We start from the raw sequence: 27,696 nt of genomic DNA, 5'->3' as shown, positions 1-27,696 counted from the left end.
GGCTCTGCTTGTAGCACTCCCTAGGCGACCCACACCCACGCAGAGAGGGTAGCAGCACCCCAAGGGCATGAGGTCATCTCCTCTCCCCTTCACGTCCCCTTTTTCACCTCAATTTCCCTCCTTCTGGCCTCAGCTTCAGGTCATCACCTCCCACAGGAGCCTGCCCCAGCCCCAGCCTTGGGCTTAGTCACCCCCTCCCCACTCATTTCTTTATGAAAAAATAAAAATTATATAACAAAATAATAGCAGAATGATAATAGTTAATACACTGTTGTGTTAATCACTGTTCTCATTTCTGAGACAGAAATACCTGGCACCCAAACTCAAAGGAGGAAAGGTTTATTTAACTCACAGTTTGTAGAAGTTTCAGTCCATAATCATCTGCCTCCAAGGCAGGGTGGCCTGGCAGAGGCACTGCTGAGGAGAAACAGATCACACAGCGTGCAGAAGGTACAGAACATCAAGGGGTGACCACAGAAGTTTCTGTCCCTTATAGCTTACCTAGGCTACTTAGTACCGGCAGCACTTACACCCTTAACCCTGGTGCCCCTGATCTTAGCATTGCACAGGGTCAATCCCAGCCTCACACACTGTAGATCCAGACACCTCTGAAAAGCCCCACCTGTGACACATGAGGCTTTGGGGGGCCATCTGACACAAGCCACAAAAACTGTGCGCCTCTTGTGACTCTTGAGGTTCCTGGGGTAAAGGACCACGAGAGGGTGAGAAAATAAAGCTGGGGTCAGGTGAGCCTTCACTCTCCTGGGAGAGAAGGAACTGCCCAACACTGTGGCACACCTACGACACAGTCAAGAGGAAGACTCAGTCTCAGCCCCACTGCCCAGCAACTTGTTTGCCTGGCTGGCCTGGGCCCCTTGGCTCCCTGGAGCTGGAGCAGCTTGTTTACCTGGCTTGTTCTGAGCTCTCTGTGTTTCAGGGCTGGCCTTGCTTTAGCCCCCCACCTGATCAGTCTCCACGCTGAAGGCTCCCCTTCAACTGTGTGTCATTATCTTCAAAGTGTTACTCAGAATCCAAAAAGGTTGTTACAAAAAGGAAATAAACAGATAATAACACCAAATTTTCTCTTCAACAAACTAAAATAAACTGGTAGTGCCTTCTTACAGCTGTGCTGCAACAGAAACAGCTCCATCCAACGGCTTCCAGGATTCTGGCTACTTGTGCAGCGTTTAGGATCAAGCGTGCTGGTAGGTTTGCTGGAGTACTACTGACTTTTCGACTTCCTATCGGAGATGATGGTCATTTATAGCTTGCTATGCAATTATATCAAATGAAGACATACTGTCTTTATTTTCAAGTTACATGCAGTTGCGCGTGCTTAGAAAGGGCTCTGACCACACCCTTCTCGGTTTAAAACATTTCCCAGAGGACTCCCCTGGTCTTCTGCGGGGGTCTTTCATGTCTCCTGAAAGCAGGTGTGGGCTGGGAACAGAAGCAAGGTGGAGCCAGGAAAGCAGACAGAAGGCAGGTTGGGGTCAGAGCCGCAGGAGAGGAGGCAGGCAGAGCAGGAAGGATTGCTGGATTCACACTACTCTGTTTGCAGATAAAATACATTCAAAACATTTCCCATCACTGAACAACTGACTCAGTCTCCGCTCTTGCTAAGAGGCATCTAATCTAAGCCCAGAGTCCTCAGGTCTCCTCTGGGGTATTTCTCCAAGTTGGATGATTGAAAAAGGAAATTTAGGTTTATACGAATTTTGCAGGCCAGGAGGGACCAGTTCCTGAGAAAGAACTGAGTTTACTGAGGAAGAAAACTGGGAGGGGCGTGGTAAGCGGAGGAAGGAGCCCACCTCTGGAAGGCAGGTGCCAGGCTGAGGCTCCAGGGTAAGCCGCGGGCTTGGACAGGCTCCCGGTGCCTGCTGGCTCGCTTTTGCTCCGCAGCCTCTCTGTAAGGGGGTGAGGCAAAGACAGGCTGACTGGGGCTGATGTTCCTGATCTCTAGTTTGCAAGGCTGATTGTTTTCTGGCTAGGGCTTACCCTCCACGAAAGAGGGTCTCAGGAAACAGAGACCTGTGCTGTCGTTTGCCTTTGGTCTCTCTCCTCACAGCAGTTATACTCGGTAGTGAATGGGTGAGCGGTCTGCTGTCCAGCTGTCCCATGTGTCAGAAGTAATGACTGGGGCAGTCTCCCTCCTGGGGAGGACAAGTCCTTCAGTGCCCCTGAGATATCTCAGTCTCATTTCTCATATTCACGGTTTCCACAACATCCAGGTTTGCTGGCATCAATATGTGTTTGGGGTTCACCCTGCACCCTTGCTGAGGGAAGGTGTCTTCTCTTGAGTAATTTGCAATGTACAACTTAGTGACCACGTATTAAACTAGCTTTCCAGTTTACAGCCAGGGTCCTCCTAGTTTAATGCTTCCAACGTTAATCTCATTGAGCATTTTTCACATTATAGATACTTGGGTTTTATCAAATGCTACCACCAAAGGCATCACATGAAAACTGTGTGTGTGTGAACTCTAAAACACTGTTCATTTGATTTCTCAGTGTCCCGTACATAATGATAAATTCAGTTCAGTCTTTTTGTTTGTGTCTTTGGAGGAGGCACTGACTCCTTCAGGTTTCCGCTCTCTGATGTTAATAATGGGAACGATAAAGTCCACCCCATGTGGTTCTGTGATGGCAATGCATTTAAGTCACATAAGTTGCAGGCACCCAGTAGGCACTCAGTCGGGTTATTAATAATGTCTCAGTGTCATTATAATCACGTTTTTCTGCTATTGCTTTTGGCTGCCCTACCAGAAAACTGAAAACCAATCTGATGATCAGTCATAGCAGCCACCATCATCTTTGGGTTGGCATAGTTGTTTTTCGTCTTAATTCTTCTTACTCTGTTTTCAAATCCCTGTTTCATGATTGTTTTCATTCTCACCCGCAGGCCTCATATTTTGAATATTCCATTTCCAGTGAGGGAGCCAATAACCTCCTCTTTTCTCCCTCAGAAGCAAGCCAAATCAAACCAATAAACCAGCACACATACGCAAACACTAGCAAACCACCTCCTGCCAGCTGAGAACCTACACAGACTCAGCCCCTGGGCAGTGGGCCGGCCAGCTCACCATCTCCTGTAGCCTCCAGACCAACACTCTGCAGTACAAGTTTGCCCTGGGAGTCTTCTCCTTTATACCCACCCAGCAATGAATTCAAATATCTGTTTTGTGTTTGATTCAGTGCCATAATTGTCCTACTTGAGAAGGGCATTCAGGGCCTCTGGTCTACCCTAAAGCCTAAAATGGAGGCAATTTTTCTAAATACTCCTCAGATAAATCATGTTTCTGCTTCAGTTAATTGGAGTTGACTTTGTTTCTAAGAATCTAAAGTGCTGAAAGCCAGGTGCTTTCTCCAAAGACAAAGTCCTCTGAGCTTCCTGTGGATTTGGGGTCCTTGGCACTTCCTGTTGGGTTTGCCAGCTCTTTCCAGCCTCAGGATTGGACAGAGCGTCCCAGAAATCCTTCCAAAATGAGTGTTGATGTCATTTGTGCCGCTGTAGGTGAGACTAAGACAGCAGCTTTGCACAATCTTGGGTGGACTCACATTTGACACTTAGCTGTGTTTGGCCATCTGCGCCAAGAGGGAGAGGGAGTTAGGCTCTTTAGAACATGGCTTTATCTTCTGCGGAAGCACTGTGCCCCAGGCTCTGAACCCACCACTCGTTTGGCCACCCAAGGCAGTTTCAGCATCAGCCTCCCAAATTGAGGAAGCAGTGACTCCCTCTTCCCGGAGTCCCCAAGCCTGAGTCTCACCTCTCCTGATGACAGATGCAGAATAAAATTAGAAGTCGATTTTGGCATTTCAGGAATATGAAACATTTCAAAAACACCTCAGGTACTGACTTTATTTGATCAAGAAGAAGCATGACTAATGAAAGATCTCTAGGTTTCATGATTTCATTTGAGAGGAAACATTTAGCAAGTACAGCTCAGTCTCTGGCCCTTATGTATCTGATTTCACTTTAGACCAAGGGCCTCTTCATCCGGGGCCTTCAAGGCCAACAGCCCCTGGTCTAACTCTAGAGGGGCACCAGGCTGCCCATTGTCCTGCCTAGGAGGAGTTTGAGGTGACTGCTGCAATTCTGCCCACAACCTCTGCCATAGCCAGTTCTGTGTGAACCTGAGTGGCCTCAGGGAGCCCAGATTAAACATGACTTTTGGTCGTGTCTGTCAGGTGAGACCAGCTCTCAGCCAAGCCAGTGACTTTCCTTGGGTGAGTGAACCTCATCCTGTCTAGGTCAGCCTATGTAGAACAAATCTTGCCTTCTTAAAATGGGTCCTGTCATCTATCATCTCCTTGGGATTGGGTTTGTTCTGACTGACTAAACCGCACTCCTACAAGGCCTCTCACTTGTAGGTAGCAGCTGGGAGGCTTCTTAGGCTCCACAGTCATGTTAGCCAGTACCTCCTTACTCCAGCACCACCAGTACTTGTGCCAGTGTGCTCTGTGCTGTGTGTGTGTGTGTGTGTGTGTGTGTGTGTGTGTGTGTGTGCATACGCACGGGCACACACATGCCTGTAAGCTGTAGGCTCATTGCTTTGCATAACCATGACTGATTCCATTCCAAGCTCCTTCGTCCACCCAAACCCCCTTCAGAAGCTTGAGGCCTCTCACCAGCCTTTTCCCATCTTCCAGGGTATTCAGAGAGAGGGCGGGGCACAGGGTGACAAATCTGCCGCCTTCCACTTGTGTGGCTGGTCTGGAGCAGGAGCAGAGACACCTTTGCGCTTCACATTCCTAGGAGGATTAGACAGATGAGTGGGAGGTGGCTTCTCTGTCCCTTAGCAACATGGGGCTGAAGGATGCTGTCCTTGGTGACGCCCCGTCACCCCCAACCTCCCTGGGAAGGCAGAGTTTGTCTCTTCCTGAAGCCACTTGCAGCCTAAATGGCACCGATTTAGCCTGTGTCTCCCAGGACCACTGCTCGGTAGTGGCAAAACCCCGCAGCCTTGGAATCATTCCTGTGGGAAGCTCATGCCCTGCAAAGGGAAGAGAGCCAGTGCGGGAGTGTCCGAGCCTAAAACCACAGCCTCCCCTGTCAGGTTTTTTGGCTCTAGAACTCAACAAGGAAAACATTTTCCTTATCAAAAACAAAGGCAAAATCAGAGAAGCTTAAAAGCTGGCTTTCCCTACAGTGGAAGTGCCTTCCAGTATTTGTTTGTACACTGTGAAGGGAGCTTACAAAAACAAACAACAAAACAGAACTACACCAAATCTTTCTCAGTAGGTGCCAGATAGAGCTGAAATCCAGATTTAAATCAGCATGTGTAGGAGCAAGACACTGGCTCAGCCGCTCCCAGAGAAAGCAGATTCCAAATAGCTCCATACTTTCCTGTGAGGGTTGGCGGACTGTGAAAGCATTTGAACAGAGCGTGAATATTTGGTTGTTTATTGTGATAGCCTACAGTTCCAAAGCCCATTTGCACCCCCCTATGCAGGTCACAAGGGCCGTTGTCTACTGTAAACCTGAAGAAGATTTGAAAAGCTAAAGAACTTGCCCAAGCCCATGAACCTGGTAAGCGGAGCTGGAACTTGGACCCAGGCCTCCAGGTTCTGCGTTGACCTATGTGCTCACTTATTTGTTGGAGTTCAGACAGCAGTGCCCGTGATGGCACATTGGCAGGCTGATTTGAACTAAGCAACACCAGAAAGTCAGAGAAATGGCCTTTGAACAGAGGTCTCTCTCACCTCCTGTCCTTTTGTCTCTGAGCCTTTATTCTCCCTTGAAATGATTCATAAAAAACAGAATTTCTATTCCCCAAAGCAGGTCACAGAAACAAAAACCTGTTCTCCAAAATGAGCCATAAAGCCAAAAAATATTACTCTGACTTTCCTGTGCCTTTCTATGTAAGTACCAGCCATAAAGAAACTCTTTGACCTACTTTCTCTGACAGTGGATTATAAGACCCTTGTCCCAGAGGGAGTTCTGCCCTATGCCTGAGAGGAAGAAAAGTTACACCGCAAAAGCAGAAAGAGCTGAGCAGGCAGCACTCACTGTCTGTCCCTCAGTCCATGACACCACCTCAGGACCATTTCTCTAGTCACCGGGGAGTGTGGTTCACCCTCAGACCTCTGCGGGGAAATGGACAGTGTTTCCTGGATCTGTAGGCCCTCACTCTAGGGCTCCTATCTCACATGCAACTTTGATTACACAGATTTGTTATGCTTTTCTTTTGTCATAAGATTGTGGCTTGTGACCTGCTGTGTTTTGTATCTAGATGTCCTCCAAAAGCCTTGTCCAGTCACAGGCAGGGCTTTTTGAGGTAGCTGGGTCTAGGGTGTGTGATGCTGGGGTCCAGGATGCAATGCTAGGATTAAGGGTCTGCGTGCCACCTGCCCTCAGAGGCAGTAGTTTGAGTAAGATATAAAGGACAGAAAGAGGCTTGTTGCTTGCATGTTTTTGCTGCCTTGTGCCTGCCCCGAACTGTTTCTCCACTGTGATGCCCTCTGCCACGCCACTCTGCATTGGAGCCAGCTCACTATGAACTGAAACCTCTACAAACTGTGACCCAAATCTCAGCAATGAGAAAAGTAACTAAGACATGGCCCTTGTGAGGTATAAGACAAACCTTAGCATGTAGGTTCACAGTCTAGTGAGAAAGACAAATGTGCAAATGGTGGTAACAGTATACTTTGTGCTAAAGGATCAGGGCACCGGAGGAAATATCTCTGCAACTGAGTTATCATCTAGTATAAAGATGCACACATCAACAGGCAGTGTAAGCCCAGGGATGTGGGTGCTCAGTGTTTCCATCCCCTAAAATTCATATATTATACCCTAACCCCTAATGTGATAGTATTAAATGGTGGGACCTTTGGAGAGGTAGTTAGGTGAGGGTGGTGCCTTCTTAAATGGAATTTGTGTCCTTATAAAAGTGTTAAAGGAACCTGTCTGTCCTTTCCACCATGTGAGGCCGGAGCCCTCACCAGACACCAAATCTGTTGGTGTCTTGGTCTTGGACTCATAACTATTCAGAACTGTGAGCAAGAAATTTCTATTGTTCATAAATAACTTAGTCTCGGGTATTTGGTTACAGTTCCTGCAATGGAATAAGATGGTACAGGAGATGTATGAACAAGTGCTAGGTGCACAGTGACCAAGGAACTCTTGGAGCAGTGGAGGAAATCTTGGAACCAGGATGCCATGAGAAGAAAAGTGCTCATCAGACCAGGGAGCCAAGGTGCACATCTGAAAACCACTGAAGGAGAGAACAGGCAGGGATGGTGGTCCAAGTTTAGAGGGTTGGCTTACGAATTCAGAGTGGTTACCAGAGCGAGTGTGACACAAAGCATATCTTTAATGTTTCAAAGCATACCTTTTGTTGAAGTATAACACAAATAAAAACACACGGATCATCACTGTAGAGCTGGGGAATCCATACGAAGGGAACCTACATTTGTAACACACCCAGTTCTGAGACAAGCCCGTGTCAGTTTCGTCTGTTAACCTGGACAGGGTTAAGTGAGTGTTGGAGAGTGGCTGGGGTTTGCTGTGCTCATCAGTGGATTAATGTGCTGCTGTGTGTTGGGGGCTCAGTTGAAGGTGGGTCACGGGCGGGGTGGCCTCTTTGGAGGGTGTCACTATCGCCTGCACTCTGCCTGTGCTCTGCTTCCCTACTGCCCTGAATTGAGTTTTGTTCCGCCAGGCTCTTGAGCCACCATGCTCCTGCCTTGGAGTTGGCCAGCTGTGGGCTGCAACCTGATCCTGTGATCCAGAAAAAAGTTTTGGATATTCGGTTTTTTATCCCAGGAAATGGGAAAAGTGACTGATACAGAGCTCGGAACAGAATGTCATCGCCTCTGAAGTCAACTAGTAGTTTCCAGTCACTTCCTCTTGCCAAAAGTAACCATTCTGAGTTCCAACAGGATATGCCAGTTTCACCAGTTTTCGTTCAATGGAATCTTATAGAATGTGCTCATCTGCATCTGGTTTTCGAAACTCAACATCTGTGCTTGGTTATTAACGAACAAAGTTACTAACATTTTCTTTCTTTCTGTTGATGCATAAAACAAATATTCTTTTGGATCTCTACCTAAATATAAGATAACGAGACCATACATAGGCTGGGAATATGCTTAGCTTCTTACCAAATTCAGATTGTGGGGCTGGGAGTCCTCCGTGGTAGTCTCTGCCTAGCATCACAAGGCCCTGGGTTCAATCTTTAGTACAGGGGCAGGGGGTAAAAAAAAAGAGCAGGTTCTTATGGCTCATGTTTAGATATCTCATGGAAGTCTCATGTGCTCAAGGTGGGGCTTTGAGGGGTGGCTGGATTGTGGGTGTGTGATACCTGAATGAGTCTACCGATTGGTTTAGCAGAGCTCTGGGTGTGGATAATGGTAAGGACCACCCTGGGCCTGGGTGGCACCAACTGTAGGCTTGTAGCCTGGAGAGAAGGAGACTCGCTGGCTGCTTCTTGCCTGCCATGCCATGGACTGTTTCTCCTCTGCCATACCGTCCTGCCTTTGAGCCAGCAGACTAGAGACTGAAGCTTCTATCATCTGTGAAATAAGCCTTTCCTCCTTTAACTTGTGGGGGTTCGGTATTTTTTCCCAGTACCAAGAAAGTAACTAAGAAATGTATCGAAAAATTGAGCAAGGCAAGTGTTCTGGGAATGAGGAGTTATATTATGCAAAGTATCTTTGATTTGATTTCAAGAACCACAGACAGACAAACAAACAAACAAACATCAGCTTTAATCAACTTAAACAGAGGGAAAGTCTACCCACTAGGCATTGACTAAAGCAAAGATCCAGAATTGGGATCAGTAAGGATACAGGCAATTTAGGTCTCCAGGGACTTGTAGCTGGCATTTCTCATGGCTGTGTCATCATGGACTGCAAACGGGCCTTCTCTGCATCACAGAAATCAGGGCTGCTAACATCCAATTTCTTAGTGACACATTAGTGATTCTAGAAGAAAAAGGTGACTTCTGTTTCTCACCTCAGCATTCACAAATTTCAGGTAAGGACTCTGGTTAAGAGCAGCTCAGGCTACAGGAGAGGAGGGCCACGATCAGGCAGGCCTGAGTCCAGGAGGCCTTAGGTGTCACATGCTACAACTGGCAGCCCCGATAGGGACTCTAAGAAAAGCGTGGCAGTCACAAAAGGGAGAACTGCTGAGCAGGGCCAGGCACGCTGCTAAGTTCTTGAGGTATTAGAGTCACTTCTTTCATTTGTTTCTGTCTTTCTCTTCCTGACTTTTTTTTTCTTTCTCTCTTATTTTCTTTTTTTGTTCTCACTTGCTTCTTTCCTTCTTCTTTTGTGGTTCTGGGTTTTGAACCTAGAGATCTCAACAGCCCTTTGTATGTTCTTTGAGCAAGTTTTCACTGAGTGGCCCAGGCTGGCCTCACACTTGAGATTCTCCTGCCTCACTCACAGTCTCATGAGTACCATGACTGGGATTAAATGACTATGCCAGCGTACCTTGCTGTTATGCATTTTGATGCTCAAGACAGGAGTTAGGCTCGTTTTGGTGACACATGCATGTGATATTTACTGAGGAGACTGAGTCAGGGGTATCACAAGTTGAGAGCAGCTTGGAAAGTTTAATAAGACACTGCCTCAAAACTGAAAAAATTTTGAAAGGCTGGAGGCACGTCTCAGTGGTAGTGTCCTTGCATAACCCAGCACTGCAAATGATTGTTACAAAACCCCATTGCTCAGTGCTGTGACGGGAGATAACAGGGTGGGGAGCTGACCCCATATCAGGAAAAGCCTCATGGAAGAGGAGCCCTGGAAGGGGTTCTGTAGGATTAGAACAGTGTAAGAATGAAAGTGTCTAGTACAGACATGGGCTGTATCTCTGTATTCCAGAGAGTCAAAATTTGCACTCTGGGTCATGTAACTAGAAGGGTCTCGCTCCACAGTTGACTCCAGACTGTTAATTCTAAGGGAAACCAGCAGATTTCTTTTAGGATAGTAAACATCAAGTCTGGCTTTTCAGTGGCAGAAGTCACTGGCTTCTAAGTTAGTCTGATAGATGACAAAATAGTCTTTCATTGATGAAATTAGGGGCATTAAGCATATTAATTCAATATATACCAGCTAAAGCATTTGAGATTTCTTTCCCAGCTCTTCATAACAAGGTCATCAGAAGCTGTGGAGGCCTGCCAGCCTGCTCTCAGGATGGCGTCCAAGTCGTGATATCTAAATGAATGGAAGATGATCATGGGTGCTGATGGCATTACAGTGATCTTGGGGCCCAGTTTCTATCTGACTAATGTGTTTGTCTTTGTTTACCTTTACTGTAAAATACTGTCAGATTACCTAACAAGACAGAAACCCATGTTTCAACAAACCCTCAGAAGAATGGTAGAAATGGTCTTTGGCCTGTTTGCTAAACCGTGGCAGGAAGTGGACCTGAAAGTTGTTTTTATCATAATAAAATAGTGTAGAAGTGGTATCTAGGGCCTACCTTTCCCTTCCACATGACCAAGCAGATCTAGGTCAGTTTACATCAAGGGATTCATGGGTGATACAGGGAAACTGGGTCCCCTGCTGGAGGAATGCTGCAGGGGAATTCTCAGGAACTAGCAGGCAGGTGGGTTGTCTGGGGTGTGGTCACCTGGGAGTGACAGAGGACAAGGTGTCCCTCCCGAGGGACTTCTGTTCTCTAATGAGCTCCGTCTTTACCCTTAAACTAGCTTTTTTGAAAGTGTGCCTAAGGGTTACTACATCAGATTATGTGGGGGGATGGCACCCTAGATTCTGCTTTTAAAAGAAAGCTCTCCAGGTGAGAATCCAAGAATACAGTTCTTAAACCCTGGGCTTGGCTCTGGAAGGTGCTGATGAGGGGTACCGGTGGCTCGGTGGTATAGCAAAGGACAGGCAGGTAGAGCACCAGAGGAGTGAGAATGGGGTCCCAGTCATTGGTCAGTCACTTCTGGGACAGGTTTAATGATGGTGCTGGGGAGGAGGAGCGGTCTGAAGGCACTGCAGGTAGTGACCAGCCTGCTGGAGTCCGTGCCAGGCCGCGAGGAGGGCTGGAGGGGAGCAGCCAGCGGGCTCTGTGGGGCCTGCCCATTTGTGCCGGGAAAGCAGGTGGAAGCATCGTCACCGCCTGGGCCTGTCTGGGTTGCAGCCTCCCCACCCCACACACTTACAGGGCTGCAGCCCCTTCCACGGCATCCCCGCCACCCCCGCCACCCACCTTGCGGTCAGCAGCTGCGGGGCCTCCTGGTCGCTTAGTTCCTGCCGGTGCCATGCTTGTGTGATGTGTGCCTTCATGTGAAAATAGCACTATTTGGTGATACAGATATATGGAGTTGTTATACCCTACCCGTTCAGTTCCTTTTAAATAAAATGAAAAATAATCCCAAAGTGCATTATGCAGGATAAATCACGAGGGCAGTCTCCCTCTGGTCACTGGCTGCCCCAAATCCCTGCCAGATGGTCAAGCAGAGCAGCTCATGTTCCAGCAAACTACAGAACCTCATTAGGACTCTGGCTCATGTTTTTAGCCTCCAGGCCTCATATGAGGCACTGGTGATTTCTTAAACTTGTATGACAGTATAATGAATGCATGTTTGTGGCATGTCCAACGAAATGGGAAACAATCAGTGAATTCTTTGCATATTTTATTTTTCTTTTTTTGATTTCCAACTCACACACATCTGGCATATTTTACATCTTTGCAAGAAAACATGGTTACAATAGCTTAAGGAATTTATATATCCAAAATATTTCACCATGATCTCAAGATGAAATGAACTTGTCTTCCAGATGTTCAGTATCCTCCCAATTCTAAGCTACAAACTCAAGATATTGCTTACAGCCTGGTGATGAATAACTTAATCGTTACACTGATTCCCCATAATTTCAGAATTTCATAAATACAAACAACAATGAAGAAGGAATAATTCAGTGCTAAACTTACTAGTACAAGGTGGATAACAAATAAGTAATCATAATCACATCAATAAATAATGATATGTTTCTGGTGCAAAGTGTCAATACAAAGAACCCATTATTTTGTTTTATCTTTTTAAATAAATGACTGCAAGTGAGTGTAAATTCTGAGAAAATTACATTCCTGTAACATGCCTCATAGCCCTACCGACACAATATGTACATCTATGACGATACAGTCACCAAATATACAAAGAAGAAACATGAATAAAGTGTATATACCCCTGGGTGTATTACTTGATCAGTACAATGTATGGAAAATCATTTGACAGCCATCATTTTATATCATAAAAGATGAAATGCCTTAGGCTAAGAATGTGGCTTTAGGTGAGAATTTCACAAGAACCTAAAAGAATAACTTCATTTATTCTTGTAATAATGTCTGAACTTTTACTAAAGAAACCTAAGCTATTCAAAAACCAAAGAAGAAAAAAATGTGAGCATCTTTCTCCTCCTCTAATGCATATAAACAAAGCCAGCGGGATGACTCTGCAAGAGACATGTGGGGAAGTCTTTACCATGGAACTAGTGATCATGACTCCTGTTTTTACAGTCGAAACCAGGACCTCATCCCTAAGCCCCCTTTCTGCTGTGTCTTCAAATTATAAAGGGTAGGGCTGAATTTTCTTTGTGTAAAGTACCAAAAATGGCAAATAATGGCTTACTATCCAAATGACTTATGAGCAAATTTCACTTAGAAGGGATGAACTTAAATTAAAAAGTGCAAACCATATTTTGGTGAAAATATAAAAAGTATTGATTGAGCCCCAATTCCACCCTTTCCTACAAGCTGTGTCCTTGGACAGGTCTTTCTGCTTCGTAGTGTGAATGCACTGTTCCATCTAGACATCAGGAGTAAAGAACATGCAAGTGGTAACTCCACAATAAAATTAAGAAACATTTTGTTCTTTATACAAGGTTTTACTTTTACAAAAGTATCCCTTTAAATAAGATGCATCTGATGTACAAAGTATCAAACGTGTTTTTATTTTTATTTTTCTCAGCTTGAAAAGAGGCTGGAAATGGGATGCAGGTTAGGTTCAAAGCTTAATAACTGGACACAAGGTTCCTCAGATTTGTCAGAAGTCTCTTGTGACACATCCTATAACCTTTTCTTAAGAAACAACGATATATGAAATAATTACCAAAACATCTCCTAATTCATACAATTTACATGATATAAGCTTGCTTGATAGCAGCTCGTGTTCAGTTCTGAAAAAATACACAAAGTAAAATGGCTGCTGACTACAATGTACAGCTATTGCTGGGTGTGATGGAAGGTACAAACAGAGGTGAATGGAGACGAGTGTTTCCACCAGACACTGCCTTTCCATGCAGCTCTTGTGCTCTCAGCTTGAACTTGGCTTCCGATTCTTCATTTCACTTCAGTATCTGTTCTGATGCTCGTAATGCCACCGATTAAAATCTATATTGAAAGCTACAATGCTACCAGAAGCCATGCCAGTAATCAGAGTCCTGCAAAAGCAGAGGCAGGAATTAGCAGTGATATAAACTCATGTATGTGGTTGCAAATTTACTCTAGGCAGTTTGTCCATGTTAAGTTTGCTCAGTCCTGGCTCTGTGTTCACTCAGAGAGGCCTACGAGTTTGTTTTGTTCTCCTTGAAGGGGCCAAACCAGCCCTGCTCACATCTGGGTGGTCACGCCCACGTGGAGAGCACTGGACAGACTCGCTGGAGTCCAGTCTCCACTGTCACCTGGGCTGCTCCTGCCTATCCACTGCCTCCTTGGGCCGCACGCTGGGTCTCTGAGGAGTTCTGCACCCCCCCCTATCTCACCCCACCCCAACTCTCCAGCCTTTCTCTCCGTAGTCTCCTTTGATCCCCACACCCTTTAAACTCACACTCCATGATTCCTGGTGCAGGCACATGTGACCACCACGTTTTCTGAAGCCACAGACGCCCGTGTCCCTGTGCCTGTGGGATGTCTCTGCCTACCGGATGACAGCAGGCTGTGTCACAAGAACTTCGGACTCAACCTGTGCATTGTGAGTCACTGTCTACCTACTGGCCTGGCTGGTCAGGTCACACTTGTCCTTTCTTCTTTGTGTCTTATAATTAATGAGCCATCCGGCAGGGTCCCTGCCCGGCCTCTCTGCCTCCGTCTAAACTCGGGGCTCACAACCTGTCTAGATCAAGTGTGCTTAACTTTTAATCCAAATCCTTATCATAGACATGCCAATCTGTTGATACATGAGTTTATCATTTTTATGTATGTACAATTGGGGACACTATAAAACACTGGGGACATTATAAAACAGCAAAACTATGCTGGGCGTGCTGGCACATTGCCTATAATCCTAGCACTTGGGAGACTGAGGCAGGGTGATCATCATGAGTTCAAGGCCAGCCTGGGCTACACAGTGAGACCTGTCTTAAAAACAAAACACAAAACAAACCTACAAAAAACCCCAGCAAGAACAATCAAAACTCAGAATAAAATTAAATATAAATGGAAACTTAATTGGCATCTGTCCTTGTTCCACTTAGAGACCCTGAGCACTACGGACTCTGAATACGTGGTGAGCTCCCGTGCCCACGCCTGCTGAGCGGGCGCACATCCTCAGGGCCTCCCCTGCCTTCCCCGGCCCTGAGGGAGAACGGTCACTTCCCACCTCTGCCGCTCTCTCCCTGCTTCTCCCATGCACGACCCAACATTTCGGGGCAAGTCATCTTATTCTGTATCTTGAGTACCTGGTATATTAATACTTCAAATGCGGAGGTGGCAGCAAATATTTGCAGGTGAGTATATTAAAGAATATTAGTAAGAACATATAAAATACGAAAGAAAATAAAGTATTTCAAACACTTTAGGGATATTCAGATATGTAAAAATAATTACACAGCAAAGCGTTGCCGTCTATTCCCCAGTGTGGGTAGCAGTACTGTGGAATACTCTAATGGTAACCTTACACTTTAAAAACGATCTGCCGCAGAACAAGCAACCTTTCCCCAGGCTAAATTACATTCTTTATCTTGATGACTTCAGTATCATTTCACTGTACCATAAAGATGCTCTGTTACATTTACTATATGTCCTAACATTTAGAATGTTTAACAATCAATGTTCTTATAGGAAACATTTTGTATATTTTAAAAAACTGGCTAACAAGCTTTTATTTAAATACATAGCAATGATATATAATGTGCTATTATAAAATTGTAGGGTTACAGTTAATTTTTTTAGTTTAGAAACTTTAGGCTTTACATTTCTTATATTAGTTTCATTTTACAATAAATGCAAAGATGAATTTTAGGGTGTAACAAAATCTTGATGCAACCTGGAAGCTAAGGAAAATTGTATCAGTTAACATTTGTATCTACTCTCCCCAAGAAAGGATTAAAATTTTTTATAGGACTATTGGAAATACAACAAAATAACATAAATGAAAAATAAGTGAATAAGAAAATGGGAGAAAGAATTTGCTTCAGGTAGTGAGTGCGTGTATTTTGTATTCTGTAGTCTACAAGTATGCATTTGGCGGGAATTTGGTTAGCTGGTTTCCCCTGAAGTGTTCCCTTCACACAGTCTCAGCCAGGGAAGACCTGAGACGAGCAGAGGCTCTGACACGGAGTGCTGGTGCAGGAAGCTCTCTGTTCGGGCACCAGACCATCTAGGGTGCTTTCTTGTTTGCTTTCCGTGTTGCTCCTGTCAGAGCCCTGCTTCACGGCGCTGCCCCCTGCTCAGTCTCCCCTTCCTGCACTGGCCTTTCTTCCCTCTGGACACTAGGATCTTATTCGAGCACCTTTCACCCTTGGGGAGGCAGAAACCAGCTTTCGATGACCCTTCTTGTTGAGTGCTTGCCCTTGCCATGCTCACCTCTGGTCGTGGGACAAGTCCATCGCTCGAATGCCAGCATCACATCCAGGGTAAATGTACAGCTGCTTGAAGTCACAAGCCTGCCAGACCTCCACCACACCATTGTCCCCTCCCGTCACCAGGTTCTGGCCATCGCTGCTCAGGAGAATGGCCTTCAGAAAAAACACAGTAAACCAACATTTCTTTCAAAGTCAGTGGTCACTGCGAAAAAGCACTCAGTCTATTCCATTATAAGCATTAGCTCCTGTTAGCCACTTGTCTAAGTTTGCTAAAGTACCATCCATATAGACTTTCTAGTGTGGAAGACATAGACGTCTTTATCCTGATGAAGGATCTGGTTAAAGCCTGTTTAAATGATAAAAGTCTCAGAGATTATTATCCAGGTAATCCAGGAAGAACTCGAGAATTAAATAACACAATGCTTTATTAAATCCTGAACACAGGGAATTTTAGAACAAAGGGCAGAGGATATTTTAGGATATTTTACAATATCAAGGAACTAGCAATTATAAACTATTTGTGAATGAAGGACAATTAGATGCTTGTCATTTTGGTTTAGGTTTCTAAAGATAGGACTCTTCTACCACGGACTCATTTTTAGAGCTGAGAAGGTGCAGTGCTGAAACACTGTCTTCTTACCGTTCTGACCTACAGTCAAACAACACGCCTAAGTCACCTGAAGTCTAATTCGCTGAGTTGATTATTTAGGTTTAGTCAAAGGAATTCTGCATGTGTTCAAAGTATCAATCTATATGAATTTATATATTTTCTAAACTATCATGCATTTGTAAAGATGTTAGAGAAATTTTACTATGAGTCATCTTCTCTAATCCACTGCTTCCTTCCCTTTTTTTTGTACCAAGCATGTAGATTTACCTTTGTTGAATCATTGATCTCCATTTGGGCCAAAAGCTTCCCATTAATGCTGAAATTGCTGAACCGCCCTCGCTCATAGTAAATGATACAGTGACCCTCACTGGATACGGAAATCAAGCGTGGGAACAAGCAGTTTTCTGGCCCTTCGAGGGCTCTCAGCAAATCTCCAGTGATGGTGTGAACAAGGCAGGGGCCCTCTGCAGAGTAGAAATATCAGTGCCTGCAGTCAGTTAATGAACAGATCGCACACTTACGCTCATCAATCCAAATCCTTACCTGGCAGTCAAGCAGATTTGTTAGGAGACGAAAATGAGTAGGGTATGCTGGCCAGAGTAAGCAGTGGATCGTGTTTGAATAGAGCAAATACAAAGCAGCTGTTTAATAATAAGGTATGCGCACATCTACAAATGTTTATCCTTCATCAAATCACATTCTTAGTGATAGGACAGTTCACAGATTACGTGACAATAAAAGATTGTCTCAGAAAGTTTCTCTTAATTTGCTTCAGCAGTTTTTCTTTTTCTTTTTTTTTATCGGTACCGGGGATTGAACTCATGACCATGCACTTGCAAGGCAGGCACTTAAGCCTGCTGAGCCAAATCCCCAATCCCAAGAATGTAGCTTTCAGTTTTCACGAGAGAATTCCTTTTTTTTTTTTGTATCAGTACGGGGGATCAAACTCACTACCATGTGCTTGCAAGGCGGGTGCTTATGCCACTGAGCTAAATCCCCAGCCCTTCAGCAGTTTTTCTTAACCTATGGATATCATTCAATGGTGGAGTGCCTAGTTAGCACACATGAGGCCATGGGTTCAATTCCCAGTACCCCTATCAAAAAAGAGTTTAGGAGAATTATCAGAAAAGCTACTGAGTTTCTCTAGTAGCATCAGAAAGTTAATACTGCACTACATAAAAACATTGTCTTTTTCTGTAATCTATAGTTAAAATGTAAAAGTAAAATTAAGAAATTAATCAGGTCACTCATGCTACAGAAAACATGTTTTGTCTCCGAATTAACAGTGAGGCAAAAGTGTAAAATGAGGAGGAGGGAGAACATACTTTGCACAGTTGTTTTGAAGGATTTTGTACTTGTAGAAATTATGTGATAAGATAAAAAACCACTACTCATGTTCATGAAAGTAAGTGCTTAATACAGGTGCTTAAAGGGGTTGGGGATTTAGCTCTGCGGTGTAAGCACCTGCCTGGCAAGTGTGAGATTGTGAGTTTGTTGCCCAGTACAAAAAGAAAAGAACATGGGCATATAGTTGCTTAATATAATAAGTGCTTAACATAATACTGATTAAATGCTTAATATAATATGTCTGCCTGATTGCTCTATTCAAACAAAATAAACACAAAAATGAGGAGAACTGCATTTTTATTGTTTACTCAATTGATTTGAGTAGGTATGAATTTATAAAATAGGGGACATTACAAAACTATAAAACATTTTCCCCACTTACTAAAATAAGAGCCTTAGAGCATGAGGAAAAAAGAGAAAGGAAATCGCCTCTGTTAACACCCACTACTTACAGAAAAGTAATGTTTTTTTCCTACATCTACTATGTGTCACATACACTTTTATATAAAGATAAGATACCTTGTAACCTTATAATATCTCAATATCCACAAAGCAGAGAGAATTAGCTACAGCAAGCAAATTGAATCATTTCATCACCTTGACTAAACTCTTCAATGACCTGGGCACAGTGGCCAGGCCTGGAAGGTCAGCACTCCCAGCCCGGGGGATTCAGAAATTTAGTGAGACTTCTCAAACGGAAGTGAACAGCTGGGGGCACAGTTCACTGTGAAGGCCTGGATTCAACCCCCCAGTACAGGGAGGAAGAAAGTCAGGGATTACCCATTATAGCGAGAATACAAAAATGGGAATCTTTGTTCCAGTGGCCCCCTCTGTGCCCTCACCCGCCTCCCTCTGCGCCCTCCCAAGCTCCAGTCTGGGGGTCCTTCTGGTTTCTCGCCGGGACCAGGCTCCCTTACTTTTGAGTCTTCCCATGGAGGAACTACCTGACCCAGAATTGGGACCTATGGTTCCTGATTTTTCCTCAAGTGGTACTTTCATAAAAAAGACAAAAGATTCCTATGATCCTGTTTCCCTTCCACCACCCTCTGCACAGTGCTGAGGCTCATAAAGCAAGGGACTTGCAGAGCAAGTGGATTCAGGGCCAAGTCTGAAGAGTAAAGGGACCCCCAACCCCACTGCATCAGGAACATTTCCCCTTGTCCTTTAAGTATTGTTTTCAATGGCTGCATCTGTGGAAGTTCTGCAATTTAATTTACCAGTGTTATGATTAGAATGCTGGTGAGCACAAAATGCTACATAAGCTTTGATGCATATTAGTACTAGCAAATATTAATAAAATTAAACAGCTGCAAAGAGCTAGGGATTCCACTTTTCTGTGGATATCTCCTGGGAGAAATAAATCAAAGAACACAGCTTCAGACATTGGCACATTTTCTAAAGATTTAAAAATATAATAAATGACTTCTAACCTTTAGCACCACTGATAACAAGTCCAAGTTCTGCACAGACAGAAACACAGACAACTTCATGGTCGTGGCCTGTGAGGACGGCTCTTGGCGCAGGATAGTCACCTGCAAGAAGACAGCAGTGGGTCACCATGAGGGCCAGCAGACATAAAAGCTGCACCAGTGAAGCCCACATTTTATAAAACAATCACCCATGACTCGTAAGGACAGGGACTAGCTATGTGACCTTAGCCAGTCAACTCAAACTTTCTGCTATTCCTCTCATGACATAGCACAGGTATTGTACCCATTACCCAGGCTATTTAGATGACGTGATACATATGTGTTTAGAATACATGACAGTACTGATGGCTGTTCTTTTCTTCCTGACTACTATTAGTAGCCAAGAATACTAGCTGCCATGGCTTTTGTATGTGCTATTTCATTTCATTTTGGTAATATTTTTATTACCCTATGGACCCATGGTTTTTCAGGGTTATTCAGCTTTCCAAGTTCAAACAGCTAGCAAGTTTTGCATTAGAACCAGAGTTTTCTAATTCTGAAGCTCATGCTCTTACTTATTTAAAATTGTTCCCTAATCTCAGAAGAGGTGCTTTCTTTTGCTGGGGAAACAGGAAGTGGTGTGGGGAAAGTAGTAAAGGAAAGAAGGAATATCTTAATTCTCAACTGGTACAAAGCTAGCTACAAAGTCCAGCTGGATTGTATTCTATAAGCGTTTTCACTGCGAAGTACCCTCACAAAATGAGGCGTTTCTGTAAGTGAGCTAGGATTTGGAAGTATGAGGAGGTATAAACTGTAACACGGAACTGTTGAAAACAATAAAAGAATCAATGCCTTCCACTTAAAACACTCAACCATAAATGTGAGGAGAAATAAATGTGTGCCCACAGAGTAGCGCAGAGACCACAGCAGTCTCAGTGTGAATGAAGGGAAAATCAGAGCACTGGGTGAATAAAGCGCACTGGCCTAAGACAGCATTTGCCTGGGCTCAGCACACTTGAACAGGCATCATGACCCACACTGTACTGGCTGTTGGGGTAGGCAGTGTGGGATGGGAATGAGGAGTCGGCCAAGTCTACTGGTTTAGGAAGGTGGGGAAGGAAGCAGGAGAAAGAGGAAATGGGGAAGGAAAACGGAGCACGGCACCGTGTCGAGTAGGGTTCTTGTGATGGGTACACATTTATCTATTGAAGACACAGGACAGCACACATGGCTTTTTGTAGATACATTATAAATACTTAGTGTGTAATTGTATTTTAAGACATTATTTAATTCTAAAAACAAAGGAAAAGCAGGTAGCTTTGGAGAAGTTGCCAATGTCAGCTGTGAAACTTGTAGAAAAATTAGTCTATATTAAAGTTTCTCAATCTTCTAAGATATATTGATCCCTTTCAAAGTGAACGAGATTATCACTAACTTCAAAAAGAATAAAAGGGGAAATGGAGGGAGGAAAAGAAGAAAAAATTTAAAAGAAGATAAAGAAAGAAAGCAAGCCGGCCAGCTAGTCAACCAGCCAGACAACCAGCAGGTGACCAAATATTAAGCCCCACTGGGGAGAATATGAAGAACCATAAAGTGAGGTAAGGACCAGGCAATCAGAAAGAAGAATGTGGAACATGTAGTAGCAATGCACTTTGGACCCCGTCCACTTAATTAGCTTCAATGAACATTTATTGATACCTGTATTATCCCATTATTTCCATTTTCCATTAACGTCACCGCACTTGTTAAGGCCTTATCTTGTCTGTGTTCTTCATTCTACTATTTGTCTTTTAGTTTTTAAAACAGTTACACCAAACTCATATTTATGATATTAGTTCACCTTGCATGTATTTGAGTCTACAATATCACTTTAGCAAAGATCAAATATACATATATGTATGTCACTTTTTCAATTTAATTAATCATTATTTTTTCTCCTTGAAAACACTTGCTTGTAACTTCGTTGGACAGTTGCAACTCTTTCAGAATTCTTGGTATTTTAATGTAGAGTTTATGTCTATGTATCAGAGATCTGTGAATATTTTCTTGAGGGTAAGAAGTTCTATGAAAAATTTAAAATATCAGGTTTGCATTTTGATGATACTCTAAATGTCTTTAAGCTAGTTCTAAAGATGAAACCTGTCTTTTCTATCATAATCTATGCTATAATAAATTCTTTTTCTTGCTGAGGGAATTTACAAACCAATTTTGTTAGTATTTCTCAAAGTAGGTGCAGGGAGGCCAAGCACACACTTGTAAGAGTTTGGGTTATATGCTTCCCTCTCTCCCTCCTGCTTCCTTTAGTGCTAACGATGGTTTTGAAAAGGGATCAGTGCATAATGCAAGCTGAAGGAACACTGCTATGGAATGATTTACTCCCAAACTCACAAATTCCTTTTAAATGGGCAGCTTCCACACAGCTACTTTTCATTGTTTTAAGATTTTAAAAATGTTGATTACATATTAAGTATACGTACTTCATACACATAAAACATATGTGCTATAAATACATATAAAACATATACAAGGGGTGATGATTAAAATATACGGTGAACATTTAAATTAAAATATGTAGCACCATAAAATACTTGCCCTCACTCGGGACACGCTTATCCCTTCATTCTTGGTACTTTCCAAAACAGTTCTGGAAACCCTCTTTTATGAGGTACGATGAAAAATACAGTGGATGCTCCTGCTCAGTGCCAGCCAACGGACAGGCAGGCTCACAAAAACGTTACGGTGTGTTGTCACCCACCTTTTTCACTGGATTTGCTGCCATGTGACTCTGACTCTTCCCCAAAGTCAAAATGATCATGAAAGGTAACCGTTTTGAGTGACTTCAGGACACAAAGGCAACAACAGTGCAACTGAAGACACTCCTAGAGGAGAACTTCCGGAATGTTCCAGAAAGCAGTGAGAGAATGGGAGGGTGCTTTGCGGGTTAATGCAACGTGTCCTGTACTATAATAAAATTTCAGTATTCGTTGTATTTTAGGGTCACATCCTGTATGTTTACACATGTGCATACACACACATTGAACTTCCTTGTACTTGCACCCCCAGCTTAAGAAATACAGAATATTTCTAGTAACCTCGATGTTCTTTCTTTTGTATCTTAGAGAACCAGACTTCTTTCCCCCTCTGTTTATTCTGTATCGATCAGATGAGGGTGTTCAGCTTGCCATCTTTCTTTCCGAGCGCATGAGCTCCCTGTACGGTGCCCACTTTTGTCTGTGGATCACAGTCTGGAAGGCGGGAGGCCCTGTCCTCCACTCTGCCCTGCCTTGTCTCTCTGCTCTGGTCTTGGCATGCCTCTTTCCCCTGTCCCTGCCTGTGGGGACGTGAACACCCAAGCGCTGACAGATGTGCCTGCCCTGTGCACCTGACACTGATGTGACCCTTGTCACTGGAGTACTGGCTGGCTGGCCTGCTGTTCTCATCCTTTTCCTCTTAGGGGCAAAAGGAAAAAAATCTATCACCTAGCAAGCACCCAGCACTCCCCATTCAGGGCCAGCATATCCTCTTCCTTAAGAGGTACCTCATGTTCTGTCTCCCAGGAATTTCTGTTTTCTGTGAGCTTCCTGGGACCCATCAGCTTCCATTCTGCTTTTCATTTGTTTGACTTTTTATTTTCCTCCTCCTCCTTCTTTTACTTCCTTTTGTTTTCTGAGACATGGTACTGTTATGGTAGGGTTCCAGGGGTGTGCCACTATACCAGCTTCATCACGCTTTTGAGGCATCTCTAAGACGGAGTGTGTGAGAAGGGGGCTGGAAGCCCGCTCAGTTTGCCATTTGACCTGAACCTATGCATACTGCAGTAATGGGTTTAAAATTTTACTGTTTATTTATATTTTCAGTAGTTCTGGATTTGTCTGAAATATAATCACACAATTTATAGGATTGTGTTTCTAAGATACTGTGAATTCTCTGGTAAAATAAAGATTAAGGATTTCATGTACAATACTATCTTTAAGTGATTATTTTATTTTGGAAAGATATACACTAAAAAATCCTGAAATTATACATGTAATAGAATTTATATAAAATTTTATGGAGTTTTTGAGATTTTTTCCCCCCTTGTATACTGTAGTAAAAATAAAAGGGAATGTAACTCTATGGCAGGGAATTCAGAAGAATAAACAAAAATACTGAAAAAATTCCTTATGTATATTATATATCTCTACTAGGAAATACATTTTTAAATGCTTGTGTCTTAGAGAGCTGAAAATTTTTTCATTATAATTTCCCTAGGTGATCTAAATAAATGGCAGAACTTAAATATTAAGGAATATTGTTAGGGGCCCTGAAAACATTGTTTGTTTTTATAGCGATCCAGTTTAAGCTACAGGAAAGTAGTATAAATATAATGTTATTCTGGAAATCTGCAGCAAAGAGAGAAAGCGTATTTCCTATATTTCATGGCCAGAGACAGATGTCACACACCCCAACAATCACTCAAAATCTTGGAAATATCGTCCGTCACTGTCACATCACAAGTGATGGATGCAGCTCCAGGTTAAAGGGCCTGGTGCAGAGGGAGGTGCAGGTGAGACCTTCCCCCTAAGGATCCCGTGCCCTTGCCCTCCGCCCCACCCACTGCCTCCATGGAAGAGCTCTGTGTGATGGAATCGAGACGAGAGATATGGAATAAAAACATATGCTTCTGAAATTCCTCATGGGGAAGCACTTGCAAATTTCAAACATAAAAGCTTAAAAAACTAGCCCATCTCACTTTTGTCAAAAGTTACCTCAAAACTCTTAAATCAGAAAAAGTTAACAAAGGTATTAGATGCTGCTATTCACAAACTACTGCCAAGAAGTGATTTTCAGTGAGATGGTCGATGGTGTTTAGAAAGATGATCAGAGTAAAGACTAATCATTGCTCACTTAAACCTCATCTTCAAGCTGCTTCCATGCAGGAGGTGCTGATTCTTCTGAATCAGGCTGAACAGCACCAGTGGGGGGTCTCAGAGACCTGCCTTCCTCAGCACACTTGGGCTGCAGTCACAGAATGAAGCTCTTGGTGACATCTGACATTCACATTTTATTTCTGACCTTTGTGAAGTCACTGTAGAATCATGGAAATAGCTGTTTTCATTCATGTTTCATGTACATAAAATATGACAGATTTTTAATATTTATTTATTTTTGGCACCATGGATTAAACTCATGACCTCACACCCGCCAGGCAGGCACTTAAGCCACTGAGCTAAATCTCTGCCTAGATTTTTTATTTAAAAACACAAAATAAGGAATTTAGTCAAAAGGTATAGTAATTTAATTGCTGCTGTGATTTCAATATTCATTTTAAAATGTTAGAAATTTGCTGGGACAACAAAAAAGTCCCTATATCAAGATGCCAAGTCTTCAGTCACACATGGGGCTCCACAGAGGTTGGTCTAAGTCCCCAACATTCCTGGGCCCACACTTCTCAGAGTCACAGGGGGCACAAGTGAAAACAGGGCATGGGTTGCAAACATCAATTGGTCTGACATAGTTTCCATTGACTATACAGTCCTTGTGTGTTTGACAAACAAGAAAAGATGGCGTGATGAACCCATGTATTCATTCAGTCTTTTTCCCCCCAGATGACAGGGACTGCATTTCCTGTTGAGCACTGCAGCCAAATCTCTCCCTTGAGGTCCTGACTCTGGGTGCAGGTCACAGCGCATGGCTGACCAGAGAACAATCCATCCCCTTTCCCCTGGGAAGCTGGGCTGTACACGACTTCCCAGCTCCCCCCTGCCTGTGCACTCAAACTACCTGATCAGAAAACAATTTAATCGCTCATTTAATCGTTTTTTATTTTGCTGCTGACCGAGGCCAAACACCGTTCTTGCAGCCTCAGCCTCACAAAGGTCAGGAAAATCAGAGACTGAATAGCAAACAACCCCCTTTCTTGTTATGGACCCTCAAGTGTATCCAGATGTTAGTCACTGAGTGGCCTATGGCATCCTTGGCCCAGCACGTGACTCTGCGAAACTCCTATGAGGTGAGAATTATAACCTATCTAACTGTGCTTCTTCTGGTATACAATAAAAGGCACTTTAGTATTTGCCACCATAGATAAGATTCCTTGCTCTGAGAACTCATCTGATATAGCTAATATATAAACACAATGGCACCTTGGTTCATGAACTTAATTCTCATGGAAATAAAATTTGTGGACCTAGGTGCCACTGTATGCTCGGAAAGTATTTCTGTTAGGCTTTCCCCATGCTGTCATCTCTTGTAAAACCATTGGTTTATGGTGTCAGTGGAGCTGGGCACCAGAACAGTCTTTAAAGAAGGCTGGATGCTAACAAAGACAGCGATGTGATGCAGCTGCTGTGGGTGGTGGAGGGCTGTGTCCACAGCCAAGGCCCGCACAATGGAGCCCGGAGAGGTGTGTGCACAGCTGGGTGCTCCTGTCCAGCTGGCTTCTGCTTTCATGCTTTGCATGAGCTAAAGGACCTGTGTTAAATGTGGATCTTAACAGCACCTAGTAATGTCTCACACATATTACTTAAGGAATATATGTAGATTTGATTTGAAAGGCTCAACGGTCAGTCCCCTTCCAAAGTTTCATACTGCAATGATTCTAAAAATTTCACTATATCATCAAGCTCTCTACAAAGCACCTTATGTCTGATATAAACATTTAAGCTACATACTTGAAAAACAACTGGCTTTTGAGCTGAGGTCCCAATGTATTTTCAGTGTTTACTGAAGAGACACCAATGTTAACTTCCCCGCTTGTGACTATCATGTTGGAAGCTACAGCACGTAATGAGAAATGTCAAGTCCCAAGATCAATGAAATTTTGAACTCCAGGGATTCAACAGGAATAGCATTGATCCTTTTAAAGAACACCAGTCAGAGATGGGTCGTAATATATTGCAAAGAGGGACTCTAGAGGATAAGCGGCCAAGTGCAACATACCTACCTGACAAAAAATTCAATCAGCTTTTAGCACAAATTGCCTGCTCTCTCCGCTTTCTTTCATGCAGAAGGCTGCTTCCAATTAAAGTGCGCAAATTAATTTTTATCACTTCCAAATTAGTTTCAGAATTTGTGTAAGTCGGTTTCAGATGAAAGCATCTGTCCCTCACATCTTTGCAATTCTGTTATCTAGTTAGAGACCTATTTAAAACCTCTAAGATAATTTTCTATGTTCAAAGTCACAAGTTTGAAAGAACAACATTGAGTGTTATTAGTATAAAACACATTAGTAAGATAATAATAGTTCAAGTACAACATATGCTAGGTAGCCTTTGTTTCTTTTTTGCTCTGAAACTCTAAATATTCACTTTGTGGTAAATTCGTTAAAGGGGTAAAAATAATTTGAAAGAAACTATCATGATATGTGTACACTTGTCACAACAATATATTTAATGAAAACAGAGATGTTTTCTATACCTACCTAAAAAACATACAAATATCAATTACTGTTTCTTTGCGGAAGTTTTAGAGGTGTCCATTTCAATATAATATTGACAATATCAAAGAAAAAAATATATCAAAGCCACTTGAATTTATCTTGAGATTTCAGGAATGTGTACATAGAGTTTGATGATAAATCCCATCATCTCATGATGTGATGAACAAGTATGGTTTAGCTTTCTCTGCCATACAAATCAAGTCAATGTCCATGCAAGACCAATCCCTGAATTGGTCTTGGGACCAGCTACTGGGATATTATGTTTCATGCCTTCAAGTTTAGGTTAACACAAACAACCTCTAAACCCTAACTAAGGGCGCTGTGGCACACACTTCAATATGAATTTAGACACAGGAAGATAGACAACACATCCAGTCTCATTCTCTGATGTGTGAATTGATAGCTAAATTAAACAGGAACAGAAAAAAATTTTTTTCCTCCATGTTACAAGTTTCTGCTGGCAATGACTACATATGTTTATGTCAAAATGCAACTGAATCACAGATATAAGTCAGTGTGTACTGTGACTTCCTTTTAAAAAAGCTAATTAACCAATGTATACAGTTGCTCTAGTCAGTGTGCTGCTAGGTTTTGTGATCCATGTAGCACAGATTCTTAACAAATCCAGACAATCAGAGATGCTGATTATTCAGCATTCTCAGCTTCTCAGAATGCACCAGGAACATTGCAGGCATTCGGTACATACTGCGCCTTGGCTCTAGAACATGTTTTCCTTACATATAATTGAGAGCGATGGAAGCAGTACCACATATCTCTGCATTAAATATTGAATAAAGCTTTGACAAAATGGATTTTTAGAAGTGCTACAGGTTCACAATTATGATGAGAGTTTTTGACCAAGAAATGAATTCATACATACAGAGGAAACATTGAAAAAATACACATTGATAATCTGCTATTCCAAGTTCTTAAGGATAATTTCGATTTAAGGCTTAAATAAAGTAATGCCTTGTAATAAACATAATATTCACAGCTTTGTTCTCAAGGATTAATATAAACATTCATATTTCCAGAGCTTCTACTATAAGAAACTTTAAACATGTAGCATTATATTTAACTTTTAAATTAACTAATGGATCAAAATTACAATGGAGGGTCAACCATCTTTCTATTTAAAAAGATCATGAGGA

The 27,696-nt window shown here is 43.0% G+C and overlaps 1 protein-coding gene across 10 annotated transcripts in view; it reads right to left on the bottom strand.

Annotated features, from left to right (window-relative positions):
• Positions 1-11,574: 11,574 nt before the first annotated feature.
• The window catches only part of Nbea (neurobeachin), a 673,150-nt gene continuing 657,028 nt past the window's right edge, over positions 11,575-27,696 (bottom strand). For all 10 annotated transcript variants that reach the window (XM_063232848.1, XM_063232849.1, XM_063232852.1 and 7 more), the window contains 4 exons: positions 19,147-19,248; positions 16,637-16,833; positions 15,761-15,912; positions 11,575-13,398 (listed from right to left, as the gene is read on the bottom strand). In XM_063232848.1, coding sequence (XP_063088918.1) covers positions 13,308-13,398; positions 15,761-15,912; positions 16,637-16,833; positions 19,147-19,248 — 542 coding nt within the window. In that variant the 3' untranslated portion in view covers positions 11,575-13,307. The remainder of the gene's footprint in view (positions 13,399-15,760; positions 15,913-16,636; positions 16,834-19,146; positions 19,249-27,696) is intronic.

Source organism: Cavia porcellus, unplaced genomic scaffold (assembly GCF_034190915.1).
Source record: "Cavia porcellus strain 051 isolate PalLab524CR breed Dunkin Hartley unplaced genomic scaffold, mCavPor4.1 scaffold_21, whole genome shotgun sequence".
NCBI classification, from domain to species: domain Eukaryota; kingdom Metazoa; phylum Chordata; class Mammalia; order Rodentia; family Caviidae; genus Cavia; species Cavia porcellus.
Note: the sequence above shows the minus strand (reverse complement) of the source record. Positions and strands in the feature narration are given on the sequence as shown.